This window comes from Hypomesus nipponensis, chromosome 2 (assembly GCF_054491055.1).
Source record: "Hypomesus nipponensis isolate SF chromosome 2, ASM5449105v1, whole genome shotgun sequence".
Lineage (NCBI taxonomy): Eukaryota > Metazoa > Chordata > Actinopteri > Osmeriformes > Osmeridae > Hypomesus > Hypomesus nipponensis.
The window spans coordinates 21,052,050-21,077,856 of record NC_140362.1 but is presented as its reverse complement, the minus strand read 5'-3'; the positions used below and the strand labels follow the sequence as shown (position 1 = coordinate 21,077,856).

Below are 25,807 nucleotides of genomic sequence, written 5' to 3'. Positions count from 1 at the left end.
TTGAGAAAGGATGGATTCTCAGCGTGTCCTATCACGTGCGTATTAGAAAATAAGAAAGTTTGTTGTTTTAGAAATTTGGCCGGCTAGACAATGACAACGACCGGCTGGTTACAGTAAAACGTTAGGCCTCACATACAGATGTTAGTCACACCAGCGTGGATGACATCAGCCGTCTAGTCCCAGTCCCCGAAAACTGCGCAATAATTTTAGGCAAATGATAGGCTACTGGACTTTACAAGAACATTATCGTACATGTCCCATTAATACAATTAAGTGTTTTGTGATTTGACCGCAAAACATTGGTCACAGCCGGGTAGAAACGATATAAAAAAAACCTGCATGAATAGTCACAGACTGACATTTCAGACAGTTGAGATTCCTGTTCAATGGTCATTACGTTGTAATATACATATATGATGTGTGTTTGCCTATATGGACCTTTGTAACAGTTACTTACAATTTAATTTAATGATTAGGGCTTTGGTCGGAAGGAATTATGGCTTTCTATAATTGCCCTCACAATGTTGACTCATCATTAAACCTATGGAATGAGTCCTGCGTCGCCACCTTGTGGAACTTTCCTTAAAACCAGCCGCGAGCACTGACCGCTGCTCGATCTAGGATCTCTCCACAGCGGCCAGACCTCATTGACTATAACACAAAGTAAACATGAACAAGTTCAATACAACATTATTTTTATTATACATTTAATGATAGATTTACGTATGGCAAACGAAGAAAAAAAAACATTAAATGTATTGGTCAAACATGGTTGAAATGTAGTTAAGTTACATTGTATTAAACCTAATATAATAATATTCAATTACAATATATGTTATGCTCCTTACACAAGGATATAATCAAGCACCCATTACAGATTGACTAAAAGGATACATGAGTTAAGATTAACATCAAAATGCATTTCCCCAAATTAGATGCTTTTGTCTCAACCAATTGCATCCAGGCAACGAGTTGGATAGAACATGTCAAATACACATGGCGGTAGTAGAGGAGAACAATATTTTAATCATCACACCTCCTCCCTTTTGCAAAGAAAATCCACGGTTACCACACTGACCAGTGGAGTGTGTTGCTTTCACTATTGGTTTAGGTTTGTTTTTAGATAACGCCGTCTTATGCCTGTGGGCAGTTTCCACCTAAGATTCCATCTTAGTCGTGTTTAAAGCCTAGTCCTTTGATTGGCTGGCAGCTCATCTTGGTCAAGTCCCCACAAGAAAGTACGCAGACGCGTCACTTCCTTTTGAAGCTCGGGGCTTGGGATTGGCTGGGAGAGGTCCAGACGAGGAGTCTCATTGGGTAGGATGAGAGGGGGGTGGTCCAAGAAGCTCTCAAAGATATCTATGGTCAATGACACAAGGCGTGTTAGTTAGAGGGGCATGTTTACATCTTAAGGGAAACCAACGGCAAACATATTTGATTGGAAAGATTGACGTTAGCCTCCTGCTTTTCACCTCCACTCAGCTCTGTCCCCGGGGGCGGGGCCCAAGCAGAAGGCGGGGCCCGGGCAGGGCCCAGCTTGTAATTGGTCAGCAGGTGGTTCAGCTGGGCAGGGCTGAGGAGGGTGTGGTCCTCTTGTAGGCTGGTCCAGGTTGACTGGTAGGGTCAGGGCCGGAGAATAACCAATATTTATCATTTTAGAATAACCAATCATTTTAGAATAACCAATCATTATCATTATAGAATAGCAAATCATTATCATTATAGTATAGCTCTAATAGTTCTATCTCTAAGTTATACGTTTCTAAAGGTTGAAAAAAACATTTTGAAAAAAGTTTCAGTGTTGTCAGCACTTCGACGTTTCTTTGTCTTTAAAAACATGTATCTGAACTTCTACTGGAGTGTAGGATGTGTGTACTTTTGCCATGTCTGGTAACACCAAATTAAACTGTGTAAACATTTTTACCTGGATGAGGCGGGTTTTAGGGATGCACAGGAAGTTGACTGTGACTGAAAGCTTCTTCAGGAACTCAGAGGCAATGTCTCCAAGTCCAGCTCCTTGAAGCCAGTCCAGAACCAGGTCCAGGTTGGTGCGGATCTGGACCGCTCTGGACCAGGAGAACAAGCCATCTGGTTGAGAGAGATGGAGAGAGAGAGGACCAATCAAATCATCTGACAGATACTTTAGGTACACAAATCACAGACGTCCTCCAACCCAGCCCAACAGACCTCTCTCCAGCAACGTGTTGAGCAGGGAGGTGTTGGTGAAGAAGAACAGGTAACCGAACGTCTGGGAGGTGAGGGGGGGGGACAGGCAAGCCTCTCGGGACAGCGTGAGGGAGCAGCGGTACACCTCCACCAGCCCAGCCACCGTGGGGGGCAGGGAGGACACGTCGTCCCCCTCCTTTTCCCCCTCTCCATCCTCTCCCCCCTCCGTCTCCCTGGGCCTGGCCCTGTCCTTGTCCTTCTCGCTGGAGAAGGGGTTGGTGTCCAGGAGAGCTGGGAGGAGGGAGTACAGGGTCTGGGGACAGAGAGATACACTTGTTTTTTGTTGTTTTTGTTTGTTACGTTCCTAGAGAAATACACCAGGAGAAGGTATGAATCTTACTGTGTGATTACCTTGGTGAGGTGGTACACACATTGTTGGAACGTGTGCATTATGACATCATCCAGCTGCGCCAATGCCTCAGAACACGTGTCCATGTCTGCAGATAGGACTGGATCTCCTGGAGCTGAAATGCAACAATAAATAACAAAGAATCACAGACACTTTCTGTCATTATTTCTGAACCATTGTCTATCCAATGACACATTCCCTTTTTCTAAAGGAATGTCTTTTTCTACTTTCCTAAACCAAAAATAGTTTTTTACTTTATTTGTAATTCTTTGTCTCACCCTCAAACTCCCACTCTTTTTCCATGGCTTCAACTTTGACCTGGAAGAAGTTCAGGAGCTCCGTGGCGTTGGACATCCAGAACATCAGGGGTCGAAGGTCCAATGATAGCTTCTGTGCACTGGGCGCGCTCAGATCAGCCTCCTGCTCTGCAGAGCTGGACGCACCAGTTTCTATATTGAATTCCAATTTTCTACTATAAACTTCACTGGTTATTGCACTCACTGGTGCAACGGCGAGATCAGAATGAAATCGGTATGTTTTGAATTTACCACAACAATGTGACTTGCAAACATTCGAATGTGAATCATTCATCACGAGTGGGAGTTAGAGTTAAACAGAGGAAATGGGAGATCAGATGGAAACTTTCTTACTTTTGCGTGGGATGCTTATCCCCAAATTCCTTAATGTCATCCTGCAAGAGAAGAAGAAGAGAGAGAAAGAGAGAGAGAGAGAGAGAGAGAGGAAGAGAGAGAGGAGAGAGAGAGAGAGAGAGAGAGAGAGAGAGAGAGAGAGAGAGAGAGAGAGAGAGAGAGAGAGAGAGAGAGAGAGAGAGAGAGGAAGAGAGTTGTATGTGTGGGCTCAGTGACGGATGAGAGTCTGGACTGACTGGCCATGACCATTACAAAACATTTTCCATCTGGAGGGAAGTGACATCAGCTATCAGCGCTTCCTGCCTCAAGCTTTCTGTAAAAAGACTACCTGAACTATCTGTCTGTCTGTCTGCCTTTCTGAGATGACCTTTTCTCTTCATTAGACAGAACAGAAGCTATAGCTACAATCCCACGTGACCACATTTCTAAATGTTTAGTGATTGTCTACAATATGATTTATTTTTTTAACTTGTGTGTCATCTCACCCAAACAATTCCTTTGATTAGATTGGCTGCTTTAAGCAGTATCTGGGGTGTGAGGGCTGGGTCCAGGTGTTTGGAGGCGTGGTCTATCATGATGGACAGGAGGTAGGCGGGGCTTAAGGGCCCACTGCTTGAGTCTGGAGAGGAGTTCTTGGAGACAATCTCCTGTGGAACAGAGACCCAAACATCAAGGCCTCAATTCTCCGTCTTGCTTCAACTCAAAATAAACTTGCTGGATCCAAAGGTCGGATGCTTGATTACAAAGAGAAAGGTCTAGATACAAGTTGCTATGCTGGAAGTTTGCATAGTTCTCACCTGCAGCAAGGTGTCAGTGTGTCGAGGCTGGAACTTCAACAGGGCCTCGGTTGAACCCAGGTACTGCCTCAGCGCTTCCTGTCTGTCCACCAATCCCGAAGAGCAGCACACGGAGGGGGTGTCGGCCTGCCACGGCAGGGCCAATGCCAGAGGAGCTGCTGGGGTCACGCGGGGGTCACGGTACAGGAAGAGGAAGTGCTCCCCCAGGCCAATCACATCCCCTGGTTTAAGCACCGCCTCCCTGTACAGGGCGGCACCGTTGTGCGTGACGGCACCACCCCTGAAAGGACGTACCAGCGCTGGGGACAGGAGGAGGGTCAGAGGTCAGAGAGATGGATGGATAGCTTTGCTGAGGGGCGGTTCTATGGGCGTGTCTAAAGCCTTCTATGGGCGTGTCTAATGCCTTCTATGGGCGTGTCTAAAGCCTTCTATGGGCGTGTCTAAAGCCTTCTATGGGCGTGTCTAAAGCCTTCTATGGGCGTGTCTAAAGCCTTCTATGGGCGTGTCTAAAGCCTTCTATGGGCGTGTCTAATGCCTTCTATGGGCGTGTCTAAAGCCTTCTATGGGCGTGTCTAAAGCCTTCTATGGGCGTGTCTAATGCCTTCTATGGGCGTGTCTAAAGCCTTCTATGGGCATGTCTAAAGCCCTCTATGGGCGTGTCTAAAGCCTTCTATGGGCGTGTCTAAAGCCCTCTGTGACATTGCATGTAAACAGGGCTACACAAGTCAAATGTGCTGTGGTGGAGCTTGTCTGCTCTGCATCCTTCAGTGTGTCAGCTGTGGTCCCTGCAGGGCTGTGGAGGCGGGATGAGTGAGAGCGCTGTACCTCGTCCGGAGGGCGTCTCGGGGACAGCAGAGTCCCTCCTGACCAGGAGATGTCTGACCAGGAGGTCTGGAGCCGAGAGGAAGGTCTCCACCTTCAGCGGCCTCTTCCCCTTCCTCTCCCTCTCTCGGTCCTTCTCTCTCTCCCTCATGGTGGGCTTTCTCCCAAACACGTGTGTGTGACCCGCCATGATGTACAAAACAAAGTCCTGAACAAAACACAACAACACAAGGATGGGGAGGGCAGAGAGAAAAGAGAAGGCGGAGGAGGCTGTTATCTTCCGAGTGCCATGCTTAACGATAAGCGGCCATCTTTGCCATCTTAAGTTACACAGAGGGCAGGAGATATGGTATGAAGAGTGTCACAGTTTGTCACAATGGGGACCTATGTGAGGTCATTGTCCGAGATGGAGTGATGTGCACAGAGGGCCTCTTGTGCTCTCTGGAGGTATTGTGCTCCTGGTTGAATGGGAGAGGCTGGAAAATAGATACAAACAGTGATGGTATGTGGAGATTAGAGACATGCAGGTATGAAATCATGTCCAGGGTGTGTGTGTGTGTCTGGGTGTGTGTGTGTGTGTGCGTGTGTGTCGCTGCATGACGCGCCCTGCGTGCACATGGGTGTGTGTGTGAGTGTGTGTCTGTGAGTTTGTCTGCTTGTGTGTACATGTGCACGTCTGTTAGTGTGTGTGTGTGTGATATAATCTGGCGGCGCAGGTCTAGCCTTGCTCTGGTCGTATCCCTGCAGTAACAGGAAGTAGGGTCGGTCTGTGGGCGGAAGGATCAGGCTCTGTGACATCACTTCCAGGTCACAGCTGGAGTAGTCCTTCTCCTCCTCAGCTGGCTTGGTCCTACGCTCCACCTCACATCCGATCTTCGTCCCCAGAATCTGAGAGAGGGCGGTGAGAGTGAGACTGTTGATATTGACCACATATCATCCCACATACCTCCTCATTTGCTTAGATTTAAGACCCTCTTATGTGTTTCAGACCCTCTTCAAGGGCCAACGTTTCCTACGAATTGCCTTTTCTCTTTTCTCAATTTGTATTGCAGGCTGGTTCTCAATCTTTAACGGTTACATTTTACATTTAGTCATTTTAGCAGACGTTCTTATCCAGAGCGACTTACAGTAAGTACAGGGACATTCCCCCCGAAGCAAGTAGGGTGAAGTGCCTTGCCCAAGGACACAACATAATTTGACACGGCCGGGAATCGAACTGGCAACCTTCAGATTACTAGCCCCGGCTAGGGCTAAACCTAGAGACCTTCCTCCTCCCCTCCCCCGGCCCGCTCGTCCTCACCTCTCCAGGCTGGGTCATCATGCTCACGATATTCTTCCTGTCCTGGACGCTTTCACCGTTGTTCGGGTGGTTGCCGGAGCGACGGGGGTCGCCGCCAGCGTGGTTGCCCTGGCGACGCCTCAGGCTGAGATTCATGTCGCTGATGCTCCGCCGAAGCTCCGAATTCCGCGCTCGATGACCTCGCTCGCCCTCCTCCGGACCGGACGCCATTCGACTCCGCCTCCACCTCACACCTGGCAGGAAGAAGACCGGGCCGGTCATGACATCATCGTAGGAGCACCCGACGATCCAAACACACGCAACTGCTCTGTCAAGGGGATTCTACGTGTAACATGTAGACTTCTTAGAGGGACACTAAATTGATTTGAGCCTTTATGGTTGTACGTCAGTGACTGGTATGTCCCTGTTTTCCTTAACAGTGCAGTATGGTTTGTGTGATGTAGTCAGCACAGCACATACAGATGTTGTGCGTTTGTTACCTGCATAGTTTTCCCCCTCCCTCTCCCTCTCCTTCTCCTCCCTCTCGTAGTCTTCCCGCTTCTGCATCTCAAAGCGTCGCTCAAATCCGTCCTTGGGCCTCCACATGTCCACCAATAACAAGGGGCATTCCCAAGGGGCCACACCCCGCCGACACTCCGTCTCCCATTGGACGGCTCCATCTGGCTGCTGGATGGGCTTTCCGATGACGTCACACAGCAGGAAGTCCTCTGGGCAATGTTTCTGGAGGACTGTGAGGTGAGGCGACACAAGGGAGATTCCAAGGGTTTTGCCGCAACTCTAATTAACATCTGATTGGTCACGTCTTATGTTTGTTTGACACTATTCATATCAGGAATCATTATTCCTTTATTGACCCAGCGTGGCAGTCTTGTGCAAGTCACACACCAGCCCCCTCCAGCCCAGCCCAGCCCAGCCCTTCCCTCCTCCTCCCCTTTCTCACCTGCATCCTCCGTCTCCTCCCTCTCCCTCTCCGTGTAGCGGGTGATGACCTGGGCGATGAGCTGCCTGGCGGTGGAGTGCACGTTTGCGAGCAGCGAGCGGTAGTTGGCCCCACTGGAGAGGGCGTCCCCGTAGATCTTGATGAGGCCCGGGGCGGTGGAGGAGGCCGGGGGCAGGTAGTGGTGCGATGAGGGCGCTGCGGAGTGGGCCCACAACTCTCTCTCCCTCTCCCCCACGGCCCGGTCGCGGTCGCTGTTAGAGCGCCCCCGCAGGAAGAGGTGGGAAAGGCGCTTGGTGCGAGACTGGGGGGCGGCGGGCCGGGGCCGGAGGAACGCCGGGGAGGGAGAGGGGGACGAGGGAGCCAAGGAGGGGGTGGAGACAGAGAGGGAGGAGGAAGGGGCAGAGGGGGCCTCGTGGAGGGAGGCTGCGTCAGAGCTGGTGGTGGACCTGGGGAAAGAAGAGAAAAAGGGAGTGGGGGGGTGGGAGGGATGTTGACGGGGGGAGGAGGGGGGGAAATGGAATGTCACCTGAGAGTTATGACTGACAGAGCTGAATTTGGACAAGCTACATGAACTGCAAGCACTTTTGAGGAAACAGTCCCAGTCTTTCAACGGCTCTGGAGGACGTGTTACAAATCACTATGTAACTCTAATCTTGATCTGGCCTGCAAGGTCAACAAGTCAAAACAAGTCAGTTTGCTTAAAGACTTAATAAGGTCTAGGTAACAGGAAGGAGACAGTAGACTAGGAAACTGACTTGACAGAGGCAGCGCTGGGCCAGCGACCCCCCAGTTTGGCAAAGTGTTTCCTGGGTGAGTTGACCCACAGGCCCACAGGGAAATGGAGCTTCCTGAAACGAGGACTGCCAGACCCCTCCATCTGAGAGAGAGACAGAGACAGAGACATAGAGAGAGAGAGAGAGAGAGAGAGAGAGAGAGAGAGACCGAGAGAGAGAGAGGGAGAGAGAGAGACAGAGAAAGAGAGAGAGAGAGAGAGAGAGGGAGAGGGAGAGAGAGAGAGAGAGAGAGAGAGAGAGAGAGAGAGAGAGAGAGAGAAAGAGAGAGAGAGAGAGAGCAACAAGAAACACAGAGAGGGCAACAAGAAACACAGGGAAAGAGATAGATCATCATTAGTCAGGGTAGGGGAGGTTAAGGTGGAGAGAAAACGGTGGGTAGAAAAAATAAAGGGAAAAGTTTAAGAGCAGTGCAGGATGAAGGGAAGGGTCAGATGAGTTTTCTGTATTTGTTTGGTCAACAGTAGGGGGTACTTTGGATGAACTAACACACCAGAGAACAGATTGACCGAACACAATCCTCGGATTTGAGTCAGCTGAAAAACTTGCATCATGATACAAGGTCTATATTCAACAGGGCTCCTGGAACAATGGTATGAAATCACCGTTGTGGAATACCAAATTAAGTTTGACTTTACTGGTCAAAGAAAAACACATTTGTCATAAGATCATTCACATAAGACTCTGGCCACATCAAACGTCTCATACCCATCGTTTCAAAACTCACAGAAGCCCTCTATATTTAGAAAATAGCGTGTCATTTCTCATTCTCCAAACAGGAAGCCTCTTCTGCAGGCCTCAGACCCAGCTGTCGTGTTGAAAGGGAAATGCCCACTCAAAGGTCTCTAGCTGTCCTCCCCTCTACGTGGGGCCTGTTAGGAGTCAAACTGCCGTAACCGTTTAAATCTGAGCAGTCTACTACACTGAAATCTCATCGTTTAACAACTTACGTTACTTTACTTTACATTTGGAAAAGAGATGGTGATGTTAGATTGGTCTGCTAGTTTGACTCCTGTCTAAAATGTATTGTAAAAGCTTGTGAATTTCTTGTGAAGCTGGTCAGTATTTTGGAGAGAATGTTTTGGATTAATGGCAGTCTTTCTTTACTCTTTAGGAAAAAAAAACAATTAAGAAAAGATGTTGTAGTCATTTGTGTGACAGATTCTACGTTGACAAATGTGGTAAACACATCGTAACCTTTCAATACAGTTGGACAAACGCCCAAATGACCAAAACGTTGACAAACCAATACATTCCAAAAGGAAATCCATATTCAAAAACCTTACCAACAACAGGTATTCCTTCTTGGTTTTATATGTATTAGTTGTCTTTTGCAATTGAAGTTTTTTTCACCTAAAATCAACTGCGAAGCCGTGATAAAGTACATCAATATCCTGGCATCCGTCTTTTCCACCAAATTATAAACTCCATTGTCAAAGGACCCAATATAGGTGTCACCTCAATTCCCAAATCTTCTTCTCAATAATATATTATTTTTTGTTCAATATTTGTTTCTTCTTTTTCTCTTCTTTTCTCTCTCTTTAGCTGTGGTAAAGGCTCCTGCCTCTAGCTCTCCCTCTCTATAGATAGAGAAACAGGCCCATTGTTCTAAGTGACAGAATTTCCTTCCTTCGTACTGGACAACACCTATATCCTGAGCTAGAAAGAGAGAGAGAAAGAGAGAGAGAGCAATGGCGCAGGGAAATGGGGACATTTTTGTGCGATGCACACAAACGGCTATGAAGACAATAAATAAGATGGAACAGTAGAACGAGAAAAATAAGGGATTTAAGAGAGAAAGGAGAACGAATATTGAGACACAATGATTGATTGTGACGTGTGTGGGAGACATGTGCATGGATATCAACCCTGTGAGTTTGTGTGGTAAAAATCGGTCACTGTTTAAAAGGATGTAAATGGTTCATAAAATTAGGCCTCATTTAGGCATCCCTGTGTCGCTGAAAATAGGAAGAAGGAAAAGCAAGACAGGAAGTTCGAGAGAGAGGGACACCTGTGACCTATGACCTTGTCTATAACAGGAAGTCTGGTGACAGGAAGGAGAGGAGAGAGAGGGAGAGAGGGAGCAGTAAAGGGAACAGAACGAAAAGCAGCAAACTTCACCATTCTTCATTCTTCCACTCTTAACAATGTTTTGATTGATTCTTGCATTCCAGTGTAGGCATGTGTACACTGTATGTGTGTCGCATTACAACCACAAGAATGTTGTCGAGACACATTAATCTAGAGAAAGTGATGTTTACCAGAACACACACTGTATCTCCACATTGACAAAACTCAATTCTGAGGGTAAGAAGAGTTGTTCGCAGACAGATATTACTAACAGCGGACTGTGAACAGTCCCTTGCGTCACGGATTTTCATAGTTTTGTTTGCTTTTGGCATGCGGATGTCAACAATCGTCTTTTCCAGGTAGTTGCCTTAGAGGCTTTGTGAAATTACTCCTATAGTTTAATTATATAACTAGTATCTACCCTAACAAATAGTAACATTTAGAGAAGAGGTAAAAATAGAGAAATTACAATCTACTGACATAGGTTCTGTCTATATATTAGTCTTTTTTTCTTCCTTCAAATTGTTCCTTGTTATTTTTCAATTAACTTCCGTTACAAATCACAGAAACATTACTGGAGAGAGACATGAGGCGGCGGGTAAAAATAGATTAGACACAGCATTGTCCATCCTGTTGTTTTAAGGCACACTGTGATTGCTAGAGAGCAACAACAAAAAATAAAGCATTTCAAAGCAACTTCTGTAAATTGATTTTGAGAAACCTAGTTTGGCTATGAAGGTATTTGATGTTTGATTCAAGATTACAATTTTTTTGTTCGGCTTTCAGATTCAACTAATCAGAGTAAGCCTCAATCATCTTGGGACAGAGGCAAGTTCTACTGATCATGTCACCTGACCTGGCGTTTAAACTAGTAGAATATATCAGAATCAGAGTTATCCTGTAGTTTGTAGGTTATGTAATAACCCCGGCCTAGGCAACATCACTGAATAGAGGCCATACCTGCTATCACACCTTAATGGTCCATAAAGTGAAAGTTGTGGTTTCACCATCTAAAGGCAACTTTAAGCTTAATTTTAACTTTTAAATCAATTCTCATACATGAATATTAAGCATTGGTTGATGTGGTTCATTGGTTCATTACACAACACGGGATGACGGGTTTTGGGATTCTTAGTTGACTGGCCCTACACTCCAGTACAGTAGGTGGCGCTGTATGAATTTCACAGTCGGATACAACTAACTAAACTAACAGAAGAAGAACTAAGAAGAAGGACACAGCTCAAGCCCAAGGTAGGTCGTTGAGATCAAATTATCTAAATTGTGTGATGAGTATTTAACATATAACCATTAGAAAATAGATTTTGATTTTTGATCAGGATTATATGTATTCAAAAGCAACCAAGCCATCTCTGTAATGCTATAACGTCAGACTTTTGATCAAGAATCTACAAATGATTGGCCCAAGCTAGCCCAGCTAGCCTATTGCGCGTTAGCTTGCTGGTACGGAGCCGTGTTTACAGTTGACTTGGACTAGTAGTAGCCAAAGCCCTTTACTACTTACAATTCACTATGTCATAAATAGCTAATGTTGCCCTGGGTAGCTAGCACTATCTTAGTAAAAATAGTTGTCGATCGTGACATGATTACTAGAAAACTGTCAAATTACTTTCTACTAACCATTGCTAGCTAGCTATCCATTACCATCAATCCATTCTGCAGTGTAGTTAGCTCAGACAACTGTGCATATATTTTGGAATAGTGAATATTAGCCAGCTACAACTTAAACGTATGTAATCCTTTCCCGTTGTGAACTTTCTGTTTTCCATTGAAGTGTTGAAGGTGACACCGAGCAATTGAGAAGATGTCTGAGGTTATCGAGGAGAAGATTAAGAACTACAGGACGGCTCCTTTCGATGCCCGTTTCCCAAACACCAACCAGACCCGCAACTGTTTTCAAAACTACTTGGGTATGAAATACTGAATGCTGTGTCCATAGAGCTACATACATTCTCTCTCTCTCTCTCTCTCTCTCTCTCTCTCTCTCTCTCTCTCTCTCTCTCTCTCTCTCCTCTCTGTCTTTCTCTCTCTCTCTTCTTGATGTGCTCTAATTCACTTTGCCTTCTTCTCTCTCTATGTCAGACTTCCACAGGTGCAACAAGGCCCTGTCGGACAAAGGCCAGGACGTAGCCCCGTGTGACTGGTACCAGAGAGTCTACAAGAGTCTGTGTCCCATGAGCTGGGTATGGATATGATTGGCTAAAGCCCAATTTATACTTAGGTCGCAGACACTTTTGAAAAGGTCGCCGACAGAAATGGCGTCACGGTCGACACTTTTAACCGTCGCTTGAAAGTGTCGCCTACCAGGAGAAATTTCTACTGGCTCTGATGTCGTCACACAGTGTCGCGCAAGTGTGATTGGCTAGATAGACGGCACGCGTCGTTGACTGCATTGTTTTGAATTTTCAGTGAACGCTCAACAGCTGTTTATGATGGAAGGAATAGAGGAGATATTGGCAGAGCAAGTTAGAACATATCCACACCTTTATAATGCCTCTCAAAATTAGCTACAGCCATTTTTCTCCGATCGATCACCTAGGCTACAAAGCGTAAACAATGTAACCATAGCTATGTGTTTGCCGAAGTATAAATGCAGCAGCTTCAACGACACTTTTTTACTTCGTCAGCGACCATTTCAAAAGTGTCGGCGACATAAGTATAAACTAGGCCTAAGGGTCACACCAAAGTTCCTCTAGCCATTTTACGATTTAGTGTGAGCGTTCAAAGCTTAAGCAAGTCCGAATCACCCTGGTACCCAGAATTTTGAGGGTTTAGGTTGGTTGAGGGGCAGTTCTATGGGCGTATGTGAAGCCCTCTGTGACATGCTTGCGTGTAAAAAGGGCTATACAAATAAATTTGATTTGATTTGAATGTTCAAGTGCCGTGCACCTGACTTGGGGTTTGATCTGCCAGGTAGGGTCATGTTCGTTTTATGTAGTCTCCAGTAATCCTATTTTTCTCAGGTTAGATTATTGTGAGAAATGGTGGTTAGGTTTACTGATTCAAAACAGGTCCCAGTGTTCTACTGGCACACCACCGTTTCTTGTTGCGGTGGATTTAACAGCTGTGTGGAATTACCTAGATATTTCTTCTGGTTTAGTGAGTTTTACAGGCTGCAGTTAGCCTGTTCTTCCTCCCTGCCTCTCCCATGTGTTTAATCTGTCTTTCTTTCTCCCTCAGGTCTCCAAGTGGGACGATCAGATTGGGGATGGGAGCTTTGCTGGAAGGATCTAAAATGGCCGCCCTTCGGCGTACGGCTTCTGGACATTCAACTAACTATACTTTTGGCGTGCTTAAGAACATTCGAAAACCATGTACCACACCATTATAAATGTTAGTTAACTATGTTAATAATGTTTCTAATGTTACATAATATAAAGACTTAATAAAAACACGCACAAGTTTTTATTCAGCCAAAGACTGCCTGATGGTGTTTCCTTTGTCTTTATTTTTTGAATACTCTTCACCTGAAAAATATAACAACACTGATGTGTGTGTGTGTATATTTATATATATTTATATATATATAATATATATATACACATACACACACAAATATTTCTTACGTATCTTGTTTTTATTGATTCTGTGTTTACCGAGCCCTTGGTATCTCATGTCTCCTACTGCACCAGCAGCCCTTGTCCAGTAGATGGCAGCAATCACCCATCTAACAGTACTGGACAGTCACGGCCTACTTTTTAACAGCGTAAACAGGTTAACAGTATCAATACTGAATTCAAACCAGGACCTATAGAAAGACAAGTCAAATCAATAATGCTATCCTCAAATCAATATTAGTAGTCTTGAAAACAAAACAAGTTACCCAATTTGTGTTCTCTGGTGAGGTTTAACAGGTTGGAAACCAACTTAATGGTTCATTACTGCCATCTACTGGGCTGGGGTGTAAAGGTTAGGTGTTGGACTGCAATCTGTTACTCCTTTCTATGCCAAAAGCAGAACCTGTTGCTGTGGATTTATCAGCTTTGTGGAATTGCCTATAAAGTACGGTTTAGTGAGTCTTACAGGCTGAAGTTGCCCTGGTATTTGCTGAAAATTTAAAGTCAGAGAATGATGTCAGCTTTTATGGGAAAGGAAGGCTGATAGCACAGCCTTCTGAGAATCAGCCTCACATAGTGGGGGTCCAGTTCCTGTTCTACTTCCTGTTGTAGAAAAGGCAGCTGAATGATTAAAGACAGAAACACAGAGCTCTCCTTTGTTGAGTTCCTTCTCACTCCCTGTTTTCTGACTAATTAACCAACTACAGAACCATCTCGCCTCTCACTCCCTTCCATTCCCCCACCAGTTGTCCATAGACGGTGTGCACCCAAACATTAAGCTCAAACAAAGTGTGTCAGTTTAAATTTGGATCAGGCTACCATTTTATACCCCGTAACCTGGCCTCTCCCACAAAGCACCCCTGTTAGATGTCATCCAACCATGAAGCCTAACCATGCCCATCTTCTTAGGGTCTGGCTCATCCCCTGCCAATCCACAGTACCTACCACTCTGCTGAGTAGGCTTGCAGCATCTGTCTCTGCTGCTGAATCCATAGACATATCTATAGCTCTGACCCAACGTTGTCTATTAGCTTCTTACCTCACTGATCCCTTCCACTGAGAAATTGTTCACCCATAGGGGTGCATGTATTAATTAGGGGTGGACTGAAAATCTCTTGATCTGCAGTCAACTGTACAATACCCACACAGGGATAGTTCAAGCTCAGACTTCTAGGCATTTAAGGTGCCCTAACAATCTGGATTTGGTGCATTTTAAGAGTGTTGTCAAATTCCAGACAAGGATTTAAGTGGGCTATGAAGATTAGAAATGTATCAAGAATTACCGAGGGCTCTTTCACCCCTGACCACCCACTCTACTGGTCTTATGATTTCTGCATGACCGTGCTTTGTGTCCGAGCACCGCGCACATCGTCTTTTGTTCTCGCGCACCCGGTGGGCCGCGCGGTGGGCAGCACAGAGACCTTATTCACAGGGAGCGTTTGTTCCCCATCTCTAACCAGCAGACACGATCTCGGGCACGTCCCTCTGCCACATTCTGGTTGACACATTGCGAGTGGTTTTAAGCAAGAAAACCTGCGCTTTCTGAGCAGGATCTCTTCCGAGAGATGCAAACACGGATGTGGTCAAAGCTGGGGAACTTGCCAACAGTCTTGTACCATCCTCCTTTATAAATCAACTGACGAGGGAGGGTGGAGTAGCCTAAATGAAGAATAATCCGAACAGCAAACTCATCTGGGTTTGATAACAATTACTATTGGCACTAATTGAGGTAAATCCAACATTTTATATGACCTTTAATGAAATTATGTGATTTTTTGTTTTCCAGTTTCCATAGATCACTGATCTTCGATTAACTGATACTTTTTAAAATGTTTACAAATATGCGTATTTCTTTCTGATGAATTAATAATAGATATAGCATATTTCTAAGATAGCATGCTTATATTTATTTCACACACATTACAGAATATATACAGGCAGTATAAAAACGGCAGCGTTACTGTACGCACTAACAGTAACCTGTAGATTGTAGTTACATAATCCCTAAAATAAATCCACAGTCTTCCCGTCACCTCTCTCTACATTCGCTAATACGATGATAGATACAAAACAATTAATAATTTTCCTAAATACAACAAGACTGGGTAGAAGCATTGAAGATTAGGAGGGAGGAGATAGGGCGAGGGATGTTATAACACTTGACTCGTGATGAATATCCCACAAAAGAGGAAAGCTCCTTGATCTGCAGCTCGACTTGACTTGCTGAAGAACCCATGAGTTTGTATCTGGCAAGATAAGGCTATTCTCTCTGTAAGGATTTATTTTTTAGATGTTTGTTGTTGGATGCTTTTACTTTTAAGATTCACAATTAGGCATTGTGTGAAAGTCATCTAATGTGTTTTTGCTGTATGTTTTCCTCAGCAAAACGTTTGTACAGAGTTCAGTGTTTACTGATCCAGGATCAAAGATGGAGAAGATGGATGATGAAAAGGTAAGCACCATTAGATCAGCTTATCTCATAGCTTTTATTAATATCGCCTTTCAACTGTTTTAATTTCACATACTTTGCACTATAGTAGAGTATTCACCCTTCCCCACCAATTCTCTTGCGCATGCCACCAACATTTGCCTCCCGTGAACAATAACCAACGGGGGCTGTGACCCAGCAGGGCTTTGAGTCTCACTTCATGACTGAGAATGGGCTTAGAGTGTAGGAGACAGAAGAGATATTCCATACTTTTCTTCTCGGCATTTGGAAGAACAGGGACAGGGTGTACGGCTTTGGATAAAAGCGTCTGCTAAATGAATACATGTAGTCTGCCCATGCTCGAAGGAAAAGGACAGTGATACGGTGATCCAGACTGACATACCCAGCTAAAGATGACCTGTCTCAACCTGTTTCATTTCCCGGCCTGTACGTGCTTGTAGGTGAGAAGGGTATAGAGCGCTATACTCTGTTGTTCATTGGTAAATCTTCAGATACTAGTTCCGTGTTTTGCCAGGCCTGAGTGCTCTGAGGCTCAAAACAGGATGCATCATTTGAGTTTTGGGTGGAGGAGGTGGGTTTCGCTGTTTTTCATGGTAAAGGTTTTCTCCTCTGCTGTCTGGTGTAAAATAGAGGTTCTTGTAGAAAAGAGTGTGTGAGTGAAAGAGAAATAATTTAAGGATAGAGAGAGCAAGAGAAAGAGACAGAGAGAGAGAGAATGGGAGGGGAAATGGTGGTGCAGAGGGGGCATCATGTAGAAACAGGGGAGTGGGCGAGAGACATAGGAGCAGGAGGCAGAAAGATGGAGAGAGAGGGAGAGAGAGGGAGCGAGAGTCAATCACTGTCTGTGGCAGATGAAGGAAGTGGAACCAGAACGGCTTAATCTATTTTACAATGAAACTCCACTATCCAGCATGCACATCCACACCTCCCCCACCCACACCACCCACACCACCCCCACCCCCATACCACCCCCACCACCCCCACCCCCACCACCCATACAGACAAACATGCACAAACCCGTAGTGAACATTCTTTTACGTTGACACACTGTTAAACATGAATGGGGGGGAAATACAACGCAACACAAACTGACTGTTGACCGATTACCTAAAACTGACATGACACACACACGTACACACACACACACGTACACACACACACACAGTAACAGAATTCTCCTGCAACTCCCTTTCCTCCGGTGCCTGTCACAGCATGTTGAGTTGTGCAATACCACACACTTATCACGTAAGTTGTGAAGACTAATAGTAAATGATACATGTAGTGGTGGACCTATTGCACTTTTTGACTTTTACTACGCGTCTGTTTCTACGTCTACAATGGCAACACATGTAGGCATTATTTTTCTCCTTTAAGAGTTACCTATGTCTCTCATTGTCTGTGTGCATCTCTGCAGTCGTCATGGCATCACTACTGTACTGTTTTTCTGGGTAAGAAATGAACTGCTCAGCCATGACAAAAAGGCTTGTTTGATTTATCGGAACAGGACAGAACAGCCAGTCCAGGCCAGGACCATAAACCAGACACCGCAGCCTAGAGCGTTCACAATGTCATAGACACTTATCCACTGTCTCCTATGATCAGTCTCCTTGGCAAATGTGGTTAACTACATTTACATGTAGTCATTTAGCAGACGCTCTTATACAGACCGACTTACAGTAAGTACAGGGACATTCTCCCCGAGGGGAAGTAGGGTGAAGTGCCTTGCCCAAGGACACAACGTCATGTGCACCAGCCGGGAATCAAACTGGCAACCTTCAGATTACTAACTCCATTCTTCTTGTTATGTTTCTGCACTGGCCTGACACATGCAGGCGTCAAATCTCCATCTACCGATGTGAAGATGTCGATATCTTCATAACACTCACAATCACCAGTAAAAAAAAAGAATAATGGTTGCGAAACATTCCCATGTTTTGAAACACCTTGCATGGCTGTGTGAGAAAGCAGAAGGGAGGGAAGGAGCGAACAAGTGATGTCATTGTGTTGCCAGCGTGTCTCCTGCCACTGTCCCCGTTAACAGCAAGAGCTTTGTAAGGGCAACTTGGACGGAAAGTCAGATGACCACGTGGCACAATTCTTGTACAGCTGCTCATCCATATGCATTAGTAAAGTGTGATTTTATTTTCCTTTCTTGCATTGTCTCTCTCTCCTTCTCTCTGTGTGTCTCTCTTTCTCCCTGTCTGTCTCTCTTGTTCTTCGGCTACCTGTCTCTCCCTTTATGTCTGTCTCTCTACGTCACACATACACTGTCTCTCTCTCCAGCCTAATAAGAAGGGCATCACTGGCTATCTCCTGTTCTGTGTGTCCACGGCAGTCATTGGATCCCTGCAGTTTGGCTACAACACTGGGGTCATCAATGCCCCTGAACAGGTATGTGTGTGTTCATAGTGTCTGTTTGTGTACGTGTGCGTACCTGTGTGTGTGTGTGTGTGTGTGTGTGTGAGAATAACGTAGACAGTAGTTGAGTATCTAAGACTCCTTTGAAGACCTTGCCAAACGTTATGCCAAGAGGCCATATGGAGCCAAATAGACAAATGGATGACACTACAGTGGATTTCTTAGACACTACTCTGTCATATCTTTTCAGGAAGTTGCTAGTTTTAGGTTGGTATTGCATCACTCCTTGTGAAACAAACAAGTGACAAGACACATGCTGTCTACTACTATGTGTGTGTGTGCATGTGGACACGTACATCTTTGATTGTGTGAAAAATGTATGAATTATTGAAATTCCCTCACACAGGGTTGGCCTATCTTTTCAGGATTTTCCAATCTACTGTGTAAAGCTGCAATATGAACTGTCATGGCCCCAAGGAGATAGAACAGAATGCTGGTCTGCACCTGGCAGCCCCACAGAACAAATATGGACATGGTGGCCTTGTGTTTGTACTGCTAACTCACAGTTAGAAGGTCCTGGGTTTGAAACCAGCATGGGGCCCTGGGGCCGGTTCTCCCCAGGCCTGTTGGGGCTCAGAGGGGATACCTCCTGGGGAATTCAGCACCAGAACAGAGAACATCCAGTGAACATGCTCATTGGATCCTCGTACACGGTACAAAATGGCCGATCCTTGTTTCAAATCCTCCTCTGTGTGTGTGTCTGCGTGTGCCAGAAACTGCGTACCTTCTTTGAGAACGTGACGACGGAGCGTTTCGAAACGCCCTTCTCCCCGGGCTCCATCACCTTGATCTGGAGCTTTGCGGTGGCCATCTTCAGCGTGGGAGGCATGGCCGGATCCCTGTCAGTAGGAGCCATGGTGGACAAGTTTGGCAGGTGAGAGCCGTGAATGAGCCTCAAGGCGTTGTACCAAGTTCTAACCGGGATTGTCATGGCTGACCGGTGAGGGAGTTGGACTATGAATCAGAAGGTTGTTAGTTCGATACCCGGCCGTGCCAAATGACATTGTGTCCTTGGGCAAGGCACTTCACCTTACTTGTCTCGGGGAGAATGTCCCTGTACTTCCTGTAAGTCGCTCTGGACAAGAGCGTCTGCTAAATGACTAAATGTGAATGTAACCCGAAGGCCCTGGTTCAACTCAAACTCCTTGAAACATGGATTAGCTTTTACTGACCGCAGGTTCCTCCCCGTGTCGCCAGGCGTAAATCCATGCTGCTGGCCAACAGCTTGGCCATTCTGGGGGCTGTTCTGATGGGGCTGTCCAGCTTGTGTCGCTCCTTTGAGATGGTCATCCTCGGGCGCCTGGTGATCGGCCTGTTCTGCGGGCTGTGCACCGGCCTCACCCCCATGTACATTGGAGAGATCGCTCCCACCAACCTCAGAGGCGCCTTCGGCACCCTGCACCAGCTGGGCGTGGTGATCGGCATCTTGGTGGCGCAGGTAACTCGCCGGATTGGGCGTTGACCTGGGTCTACCGTACGCTGGTGTAATGACCCTGACCCAACCTGACCTGACTCAGACCTGGATTGATATCGTTGAAGCACATCAATAGATAAACACACTATTGAAATGGAAGAACACCATGCCTTTGATCAGATAAACAGTTCAACTCTTACGCAGAGCAAAAGCGAACAAACTGTGATTAGATTAGCTATTCTGTGTTTCAAACTTATGGTCTGGCTAGTGAGATCACCCCCCCCCCCCCCCGGTTGTGTTTCCGTGTTCCAGATCTTTGGTTTGGAGTCTCTCCTGGGCTCCGACCTGCTGTGGCCCTTGCTGCTGGGCCTGACGGCTGTGCCTGCCGTGCTGCAGACCGTCCTGCTGCACTTCTGCCCCGAGAGCCCCCGCTACATGCTCATCAGCCTCAACCAGGAGGAGGAGGCGCGCAAAGGTCAGACACCACTCTTCTGTTCACCAGTAGACCAATCAGGGGAGGTTTGAGACCATTTTTCGCCTGGGGGGGGGGGGGGGCAACAAGGTTTGCAGTTGCATCTTGCTTCCTCTTTCAACGTTGCACCAACCGTGTTCCTCTATCCGTCCCTCTGTCCTTCCTCTCCTCTCTCCTTCGCTCTTCCAGCACTGGTGCGTCTGCGCGGCACCGAGGACATCAACGAGGACATCCAGGAGATGAAGGAGGAAGGGATGAAGATGGCCATGGAGAAGAAGGTGACCATCCCAGAACTATTCCGCTCCCCTGCCTATCGTCAGCCAATCATCATTGCCATCATGCTACAGCTCTCCCAACAGCTCTCCGGTATCAACGCGGTAAGTAGACTGCAACTCCCACAATGCAATGCAACACAAAGAGGGGACATGCGATTGAAATTAACAGCCTTAAGCCTTGCACATTCAAATCATTGTCACCGTTCAGAACTTGGGGAGGGAGGGGGCTGCATTGAGACTAATAGGGTCAGAGGATGGGCTATAATCACAGGGATATTGAAAGATGATTGCCTCTTTAAAAGGTCAGTTAGGGCAGGTGACAGTCTGTGTCAGTGTCGACAGAATTGTATTAGCCAATCACAAGAGCTCTTTAGTTGAAGGTCAAGGCCTCTGTGCCAGTTAACCCTTTGACAGCTATGCCACCCACCCATCAATATCACTCCTTATCCTGTTTACACACCGACGGCCACCCGCACAGCACACAACATCCAGTCTCACTTTGTAATTTAATACAACGCTTTTATTTTGAAACACAAGTGGACACCTGGATGTATTACATAACATCCACATTCACTTTGTATATGAATGCAATGCTTTTATTTTGAAATACAGGTGGACGGTGGATGTAATAATAATAATTAAAAACCTCTTTTGTTTTCCAGGTGTTCTATTACTCCACTGGTATATTTGCGACTGCTGGGGTGACGCAGCCCATCTTTGCTACGATCGGAGCTGGAGTGGTCAACACGCTCTTCACCGTGGTGTCTGTAGGTGTTTTAACGCTTTGTTGGGTTCTTGTATGGAAGCAAATCAGTGACGTCATGTTTAGGCATTGAATACTTAATATAGAAATTTAAACAAAACCAAATTTGTTGGTTTTTAATTCACGTCTTTTAAATCGAAATTGTAATTTATTTCCTCCCAAAAATTGGATTAAAAAATTCAGGGTTTTTAAATTCAAATTAAACCAAATTCATGCTGGCAAAAATTCGAACTTCGCGAATTTTTCGATCAGAATTTTACTATTCGAATTTAAACAGCCTGAATTTGGTTCTATTTGTATTTCTGAAGGTAGATTTTTTTTACTTTTTGGGATCTGAATTTGCTGTTCGAATTTGAGCAAACTGAATTCATGAAACTCGAATTTTTGGATAAGATTTTATTTTTTAACATTGAAATACATTTTAAACAGGTGAATTCAAAACCAACACAATTTTAGTTTCAATATTACGTATTCAATGCCTTAAACATTATGTCACTGATTTGCTTCCATAGCCTTGTTTTAGCACTTGAGTTATAATGCCCATCAACACTTGTTGATAACAACCTCCCTCTTTGATTGGCAGCTGTTCCTGGTTGAGAGGGCGGGACGTAGGACCTTGCACCTGATTGGATTGGCTGGAATGGCTGTGTCTGCTATACTCATGACCATCTCTCTTTCACTGGTGGTGAGTGACTCCCTGAAACACCACAGGGCTTGTCTGGTTTGATGTTTCTGTTCTTCTCCTGAAATCCCTCCTTTGTTCTCCACCCTTACCTCTCTCTCTCACCTCTCTCTCTCTCTCTCTCTCACTCTCTCTCTCTCTCTCTCTCTCTCTCTCTCTCTCTCTCTCTCACCTCTCTCTCTCCCCTCCCTTCCCCACCCCACCCCTCCCATCTCTCTCTCCCCTCCCTTCCCCACCCCTCCCCTCTCTCCCCTCCCCTCCCCTCCCTCTGTGAGCAGAATGACAACCCGTCCCTCAGCTACTTGGCCATTTTTGCCGTGTTTGGCTTTGTGGCCAGTTTTGAGATGGGTCCAGGTCCCATTCCCTGGTTCATCGTGGCCGAGCTGTTCTCCCAGGGCCCCCGGCCTGCTGCCATGGCCGTCTCTGGGTGCTCCAACTGGACCGCCAACTTCCTGGTCGGCCTCTCTTTCCCCAAACTACAGGTACGTACATGACATACATCCTCTCTGTTTCCTCCCCCCTCCCCCTCTCTCTCTCTCTCTCTCTCTCTCTCTCTCTCTCTCTCTCTCTCTTCTTATCTTTCTCTCTCTCTTCCTCTCCCTCTTGCAAGGACAAGCAATAGATGTTTAAAGATAAAGTTTTAAAAGATTTCATCAAGATAAAGGACGTATCTGTACGTATTGTAGTTCATCTCAAACGTCAGCAGTGAAGCAGGAAACTGATCCCGTTTGATGCCTCTGTATTAAAACACACGGCCCACGCCTAAACATACGAACGTACGGAGATTTCACCACCTTCCTTTGGCCCCTCCCCCCCTCCTCCAGGAGCTATGTGGGGCCTACGTCTTCATCATCTTCACCGTGTTCCTCATCGCCTTCTTCATCTTCACCTACTTCCGCGTGCCCGAGACCAAAGGACGGACCTTCGATGACATCGCCAGGGGATTCGCCGCAACCGCCGCGAGCTCCGCCCAATCCCCAGCCACAGAAGGCGTGGTTACTTCCCCGACGACGGAGAAAGTTCCGATGGTTGAGTTTCCAATAGATGAGAAAGCAAAGACAGGAGCTTCGCAGAACCCTTAGTAGACAGCCAGTTGATGGTCCAACAACTGCCACGTATACATATACTGAATGGAGTTAAAGTTGAAAAGTGCATTGTCCATTGACTCTCAATTGGACATTTGAAAGCAGGGAGAGGTATTAGTCCCTTTCGCTAAAGGGGGTTACATATAAAAAAAACTGCAGATTTTGTGTTGAGGTGTGTTGAGTGGGAAATAGGGTCAAAGCCAGTAACACAGATGCTATTTAGAAGATATTATAACACAGGATCATCCAATAATTTGGCTTTGGAGTTCATAGTTGACGCAAGAGTGATGATTCTGTTCCTGTGTGTTTGTGTGTGTGTGTGTTTGTGTGTGTGTGTGTGTGTGTGTGTGTGTGTCGAGGCTGTGTGAGCCCTTTTACAGGAAATTGCGTGCAATTTAATGAGAGCCCAAGAGTATTAGCCACTAAATTATTAAGGGCATTTTTAGTTGCTACCAATGCCAAAATAATTAAGGAAATTCACTGGAATTAATGTTACACATCAGTGCTATTTGTTGCCTAATGAGATAAGTGTTAGTACCATGTCCCTGTTCTTTATATTCGTAGACATTTCAAGAAAAATAGTTGATGAAAACGTACAATAGGTTTTCAGTACCAAGCCACAGTACCGGAGTGGTTAAAAGGGGAACAGGATTTTGGATTAAATGTATTGGGGTCAGGGTAGAAAAGCTTGACAGCTTGATCCAGAAATGTTCAGCGGTTTATCTAGAATCCTCTGGCCTTGACATGGGTGAGGTGACCTAAACAGACAGTCTTACATTTAGCAGACACTCTTATCCACAGTAAGTACAGAGACATTCGCCCCAAAGCAAGTAGGGTGAAGTGCCTTGCCCAAGGACACAACATAATTTGGCATAGCCGGGAATCGAACCAGTGACCTTCTGATTACTAGCCCGATTCCCTAACCACTCAGCCGTCTGACTGTCTTTCCTCTTATATAACTCTGCTCCACCCAGGGAACAAAACGGAATGTCCACATGGAACACAACTGATATTCTATATCATTTCATGTAATTGTATCCTTATATAAAGGTATGACTTTTTTGTATGAAGATGGTGGCAAACACTGTTAATGTTTCAGCGTTTTGATGCATCAGTATTGTATCAGAATATGGTGTTAGGTACCACGCCTAGATGCCACGCCTTACTGCAGCATATTCAGGTGGAGGTGTGCAAGTGGTCAGTTCTGTGGGACTTAACCTCAAGGTCATTCTGTGTGATTACTGCGCATAGATCACTGGAAGAACTAACCTCACGTGTCTTATCAATTCCTAAACATTCAATCAAAACATAGATGGCGGCATTTAGTTCTGTGAGAAAATAATGTGTTGGTGGTTGTGTGACCTGTGGCCTTGAAACGTTTTGGATGTGTGAGGTAACATGCAACGTGCACCTTGACGCAGCTGACCATCACAACCACTGTAAAAACGGACTTAACAGATGTGTCCTGTTTACATGTGTTCAGTCCAGATGAGTTGAGTTGAAAACTCAGTTGATATATGGTTCATGTGGCATGTACACCCTTATGTATGTTGACTGAGGTCAGACACGCTGACACACTAGTACGCACTAGAGAGAGACTGAACGAAATGCCATGAATGATAACAATTGAATACAGACAGAATGATACAGAGACATAATTATACACACAGTATAGATCAGTAAAAAAATAAATATTTAAGAGATACAAATAAAGAGTGTTACATGTTAATAAAATGACAGGATTATTTTATTTCCAACACTAACTGAACACTAGAATGTAACTTGTACGTAACCATTCCTAAAATGGCTTACAGTTAGATATATGTATCTATAAAGTTGTACTGAGAGTGGTTTATCATGTCAGGCTCAGCAACAGACGTTGTTATTCTATGTATATTAATGATTTGTTAACACTGGTCAATCTTCCAGCATAGGCTTATGTGTGTGCACGGAATCTGTTGCTATATTTTCCTAAATGTACTGTGCACTCTTTCGTCCCTTGGCCTAAAAGTAACCTATCACCGAGCACTTTGGCAATCTGGCGAATCATAGACGGTTGTGAATACGGTACAAGGTGGTGTGTCTGTATGTACAGGATATCTGTGTGTTGTAGACATGGCTGTTCTCTTAACAGTAGCTCTGTTCTCATGACTGTGTTTCGTGTATTCCCAGTGATGGTTTCTGCTTGCCCTCTGATCACAGTCCTGCTGCATACAGTCTTTAATATGGTGCTATACCATTCTTTTCCATTGCATATATATATTCTGCAAAATGTACATGTAAAAAATATATTGTGTATATGTTGCAGTTCGATAGGCACTCTTGTGAATTAATTTATTTTGATGGAAATATAAATGTGCACATGTGTAGGGTCAAAAATGACAATAGGAGAGATGAGAAGAACCAGAGAAATATTCACGCCGTCAAGACGACTGTTTTGTGTTATCTGTCATTGTGTCACTCAAGCTTTGAGCCACTAAAAGGAAATTAAATCTCTATCCTACTTGAAATGTGTGACTTGAATTTGTGTTTATTTCTACCAGTTTGTGGATTCATCTCTATATGTTTAGATAACATACTGGATATAATTCTGCTCTGCGCTTAACAGAGTAAAAAAAAAGTTCCACAGATAACATTCTTATTGTAATATTAAGTCACAATAAATGTGTGTGTCGAATATGTGTGTATCTTTTGTGTGCATCTAAAGTTTGCATCTTTTTAGTATTACA

At 45.3% G+C, this 25,807-nt stretch overlaps 3 protein-coding genes across 4 annotated transcripts; 2 read left to right on the top strand and 1 right to left on the bottom strand.

Moving 5' to 3' along the window:
• Window positions 1-678: 678 nt before the first annotated feature.
• On the bottom strand, window positions 679-9,472 carry rasip1 (Ras interacting protein 1). Its single transcript, XM_084668816.1, has 16 exons — window positions 9,162-9,472; window positions 7,840-7,961; window positions 7,085-7,530; window positions 6,624-6,872; window positions 6,145-6,377; window positions 5,568-5,732; window positions 4,848-5,052; window positions 4,023-4,321; window positions 3,711-3,872; window positions 3,226-3,266; window positions 2,854-3,008; window positions 2,578-2,690; window positions 2,188-2,479; window positions 1,925-2,088; window positions 1,473-1,614; window positions 679-1,359 (listed from the first exon to the last, which is right to left on the bottom strand). The coding sequence occupies exons 2-16, from the start codon at window positions 7,959-7,961 to the stop codon at window positions 1,181-1,183; spliced, it is 2,967 nt and encodes a 988-aa protein (XP_084524942.1). The 5' UTR covers window positions 9,162-9,472; the 3' UTR covers window positions 679-1,180.
• Window positions 9,473-11,105: 1,633 nt separating this feature from the next.
• cox6b2 (cytochrome c oxidase subunit 6B2) lies at window positions 11,106-13,381 on the top strand. The gene is made up of 4 exons (XM_084668814.1): window positions 11,106-11,196; window positions 11,738-11,873; window positions 12,046-12,146; window positions 13,144-13,381. Exons 2-4 carry the CDS (start codon window positions 11,768-11,770, stop codon window positions 13,195-13,197), a joined length of 261 nt encoding a protein of 86 aa, XP_084524940.1. The 5' UTR covers window positions 11,106-11,196; window positions 11,738-11,767; the 3' UTR covers window positions 13,198-13,381.
• A 1,612-nt stretch (window positions 13,382-14,993) lies between these two features.
• slc2a3b (solute carrier family 2 member 3b) lies at window positions 14,994-25,588 on the top strand. 2 transcript variants are annotated; one of them, XM_084668812.1, is made up of 11 exons: window positions 14,994-15,249; window positions 15,903-15,972; window positions 18,253-18,360; window positions 19,101-19,261; window positions 19,585-19,825; window positions 20,114-20,276; window positions 20,463-20,650; window positions 21,211-21,315; window positions 21,895-21,996; window positions 22,272-22,475; window positions 22,818-25,588. In XM_084668812.1, exons 2-11 carry the CDS (start codon window positions 15,949-15,951, stop codon window positions 23,073-23,075), a joined length of 1,554 nt encoding a protein of 517 aa, XP_084524938.1. In that variant the 5' UTR covers window positions 14,994-15,249; window positions 15,903-15,948; the 3' UTR covers window positions 23,076-25,588. The 2 variants fall into 2 exon arrangements, with proteins under 2 accessions (XP_084524938.1, XP_084524939.1); XM_084668813.1 differs by lacking the exon at window positions 14,994-15,249 and adding an exon at window positions 15,465-15,791.
• Window positions 25,589-25,807: the final 219 nt, after the last annotated feature.

Coding starts and splice junctions, on each gene's coding strand:
- rasip1 (XM_084668816.1), bottom strand. CDS start 7,961: ATGGAGGGGTCTGGCAGTCCTCGTTTCAGGAAGCTCCATTTCCCTGTG. Junction 5,053..5,567: donor AGGGATACGACCAGAGCAAG/GCTAGACCTGCG, acceptor TGTTTTGTTCAG/GACTTTGTTTTGTACATCAT. Junction 1,360..1,472: donor GGGGACAGAGCTGAGTGGAG/GTGAAAAGCAGG, acceptor CATTGACCATAG/ATATCTTTGAGAGCTTCTTG.
- cox6b2 (XM_084668814.1), top strand. CDS start 11,768: ATGTCTGAGGTTATCGAGGAGAAGATTAAGAACTACAGGACGGCTCCT. Junction 11,874..12,045: donor CTGTTTTCAAAACTACTTGG/GTATGAAATACT, acceptor TCTCTATGTCAG/ACTTCCACAGGTGCAACAAG. Junction 12,147..13,143: donor GTCTGTGTCCCATGAGCTGG/GTATGGATATGA, acceptor TTTCTCCCTCAG/GTCTCCAAGTGGGACGATCA.
- slc2a3b (XM_084668812.1), top strand. CDS start 15,949: ATGGAGAAGATGGATGATGAAAAG. Junction 21,316..21,894: donor CGCTCTTCACCGTGGTGTCT/GTAGGTGTTTTA, acceptor TTTGATTGGCAG/CTGTTCCTGGTTGAGAGGGC. Junction 21,997..22,271: donor CCATCTCTCTTTCACTGGTG/GTGAGTGACTCC, acceptor CTCTGTGAGCAG/AATGACAACCCGTCCCTCAG.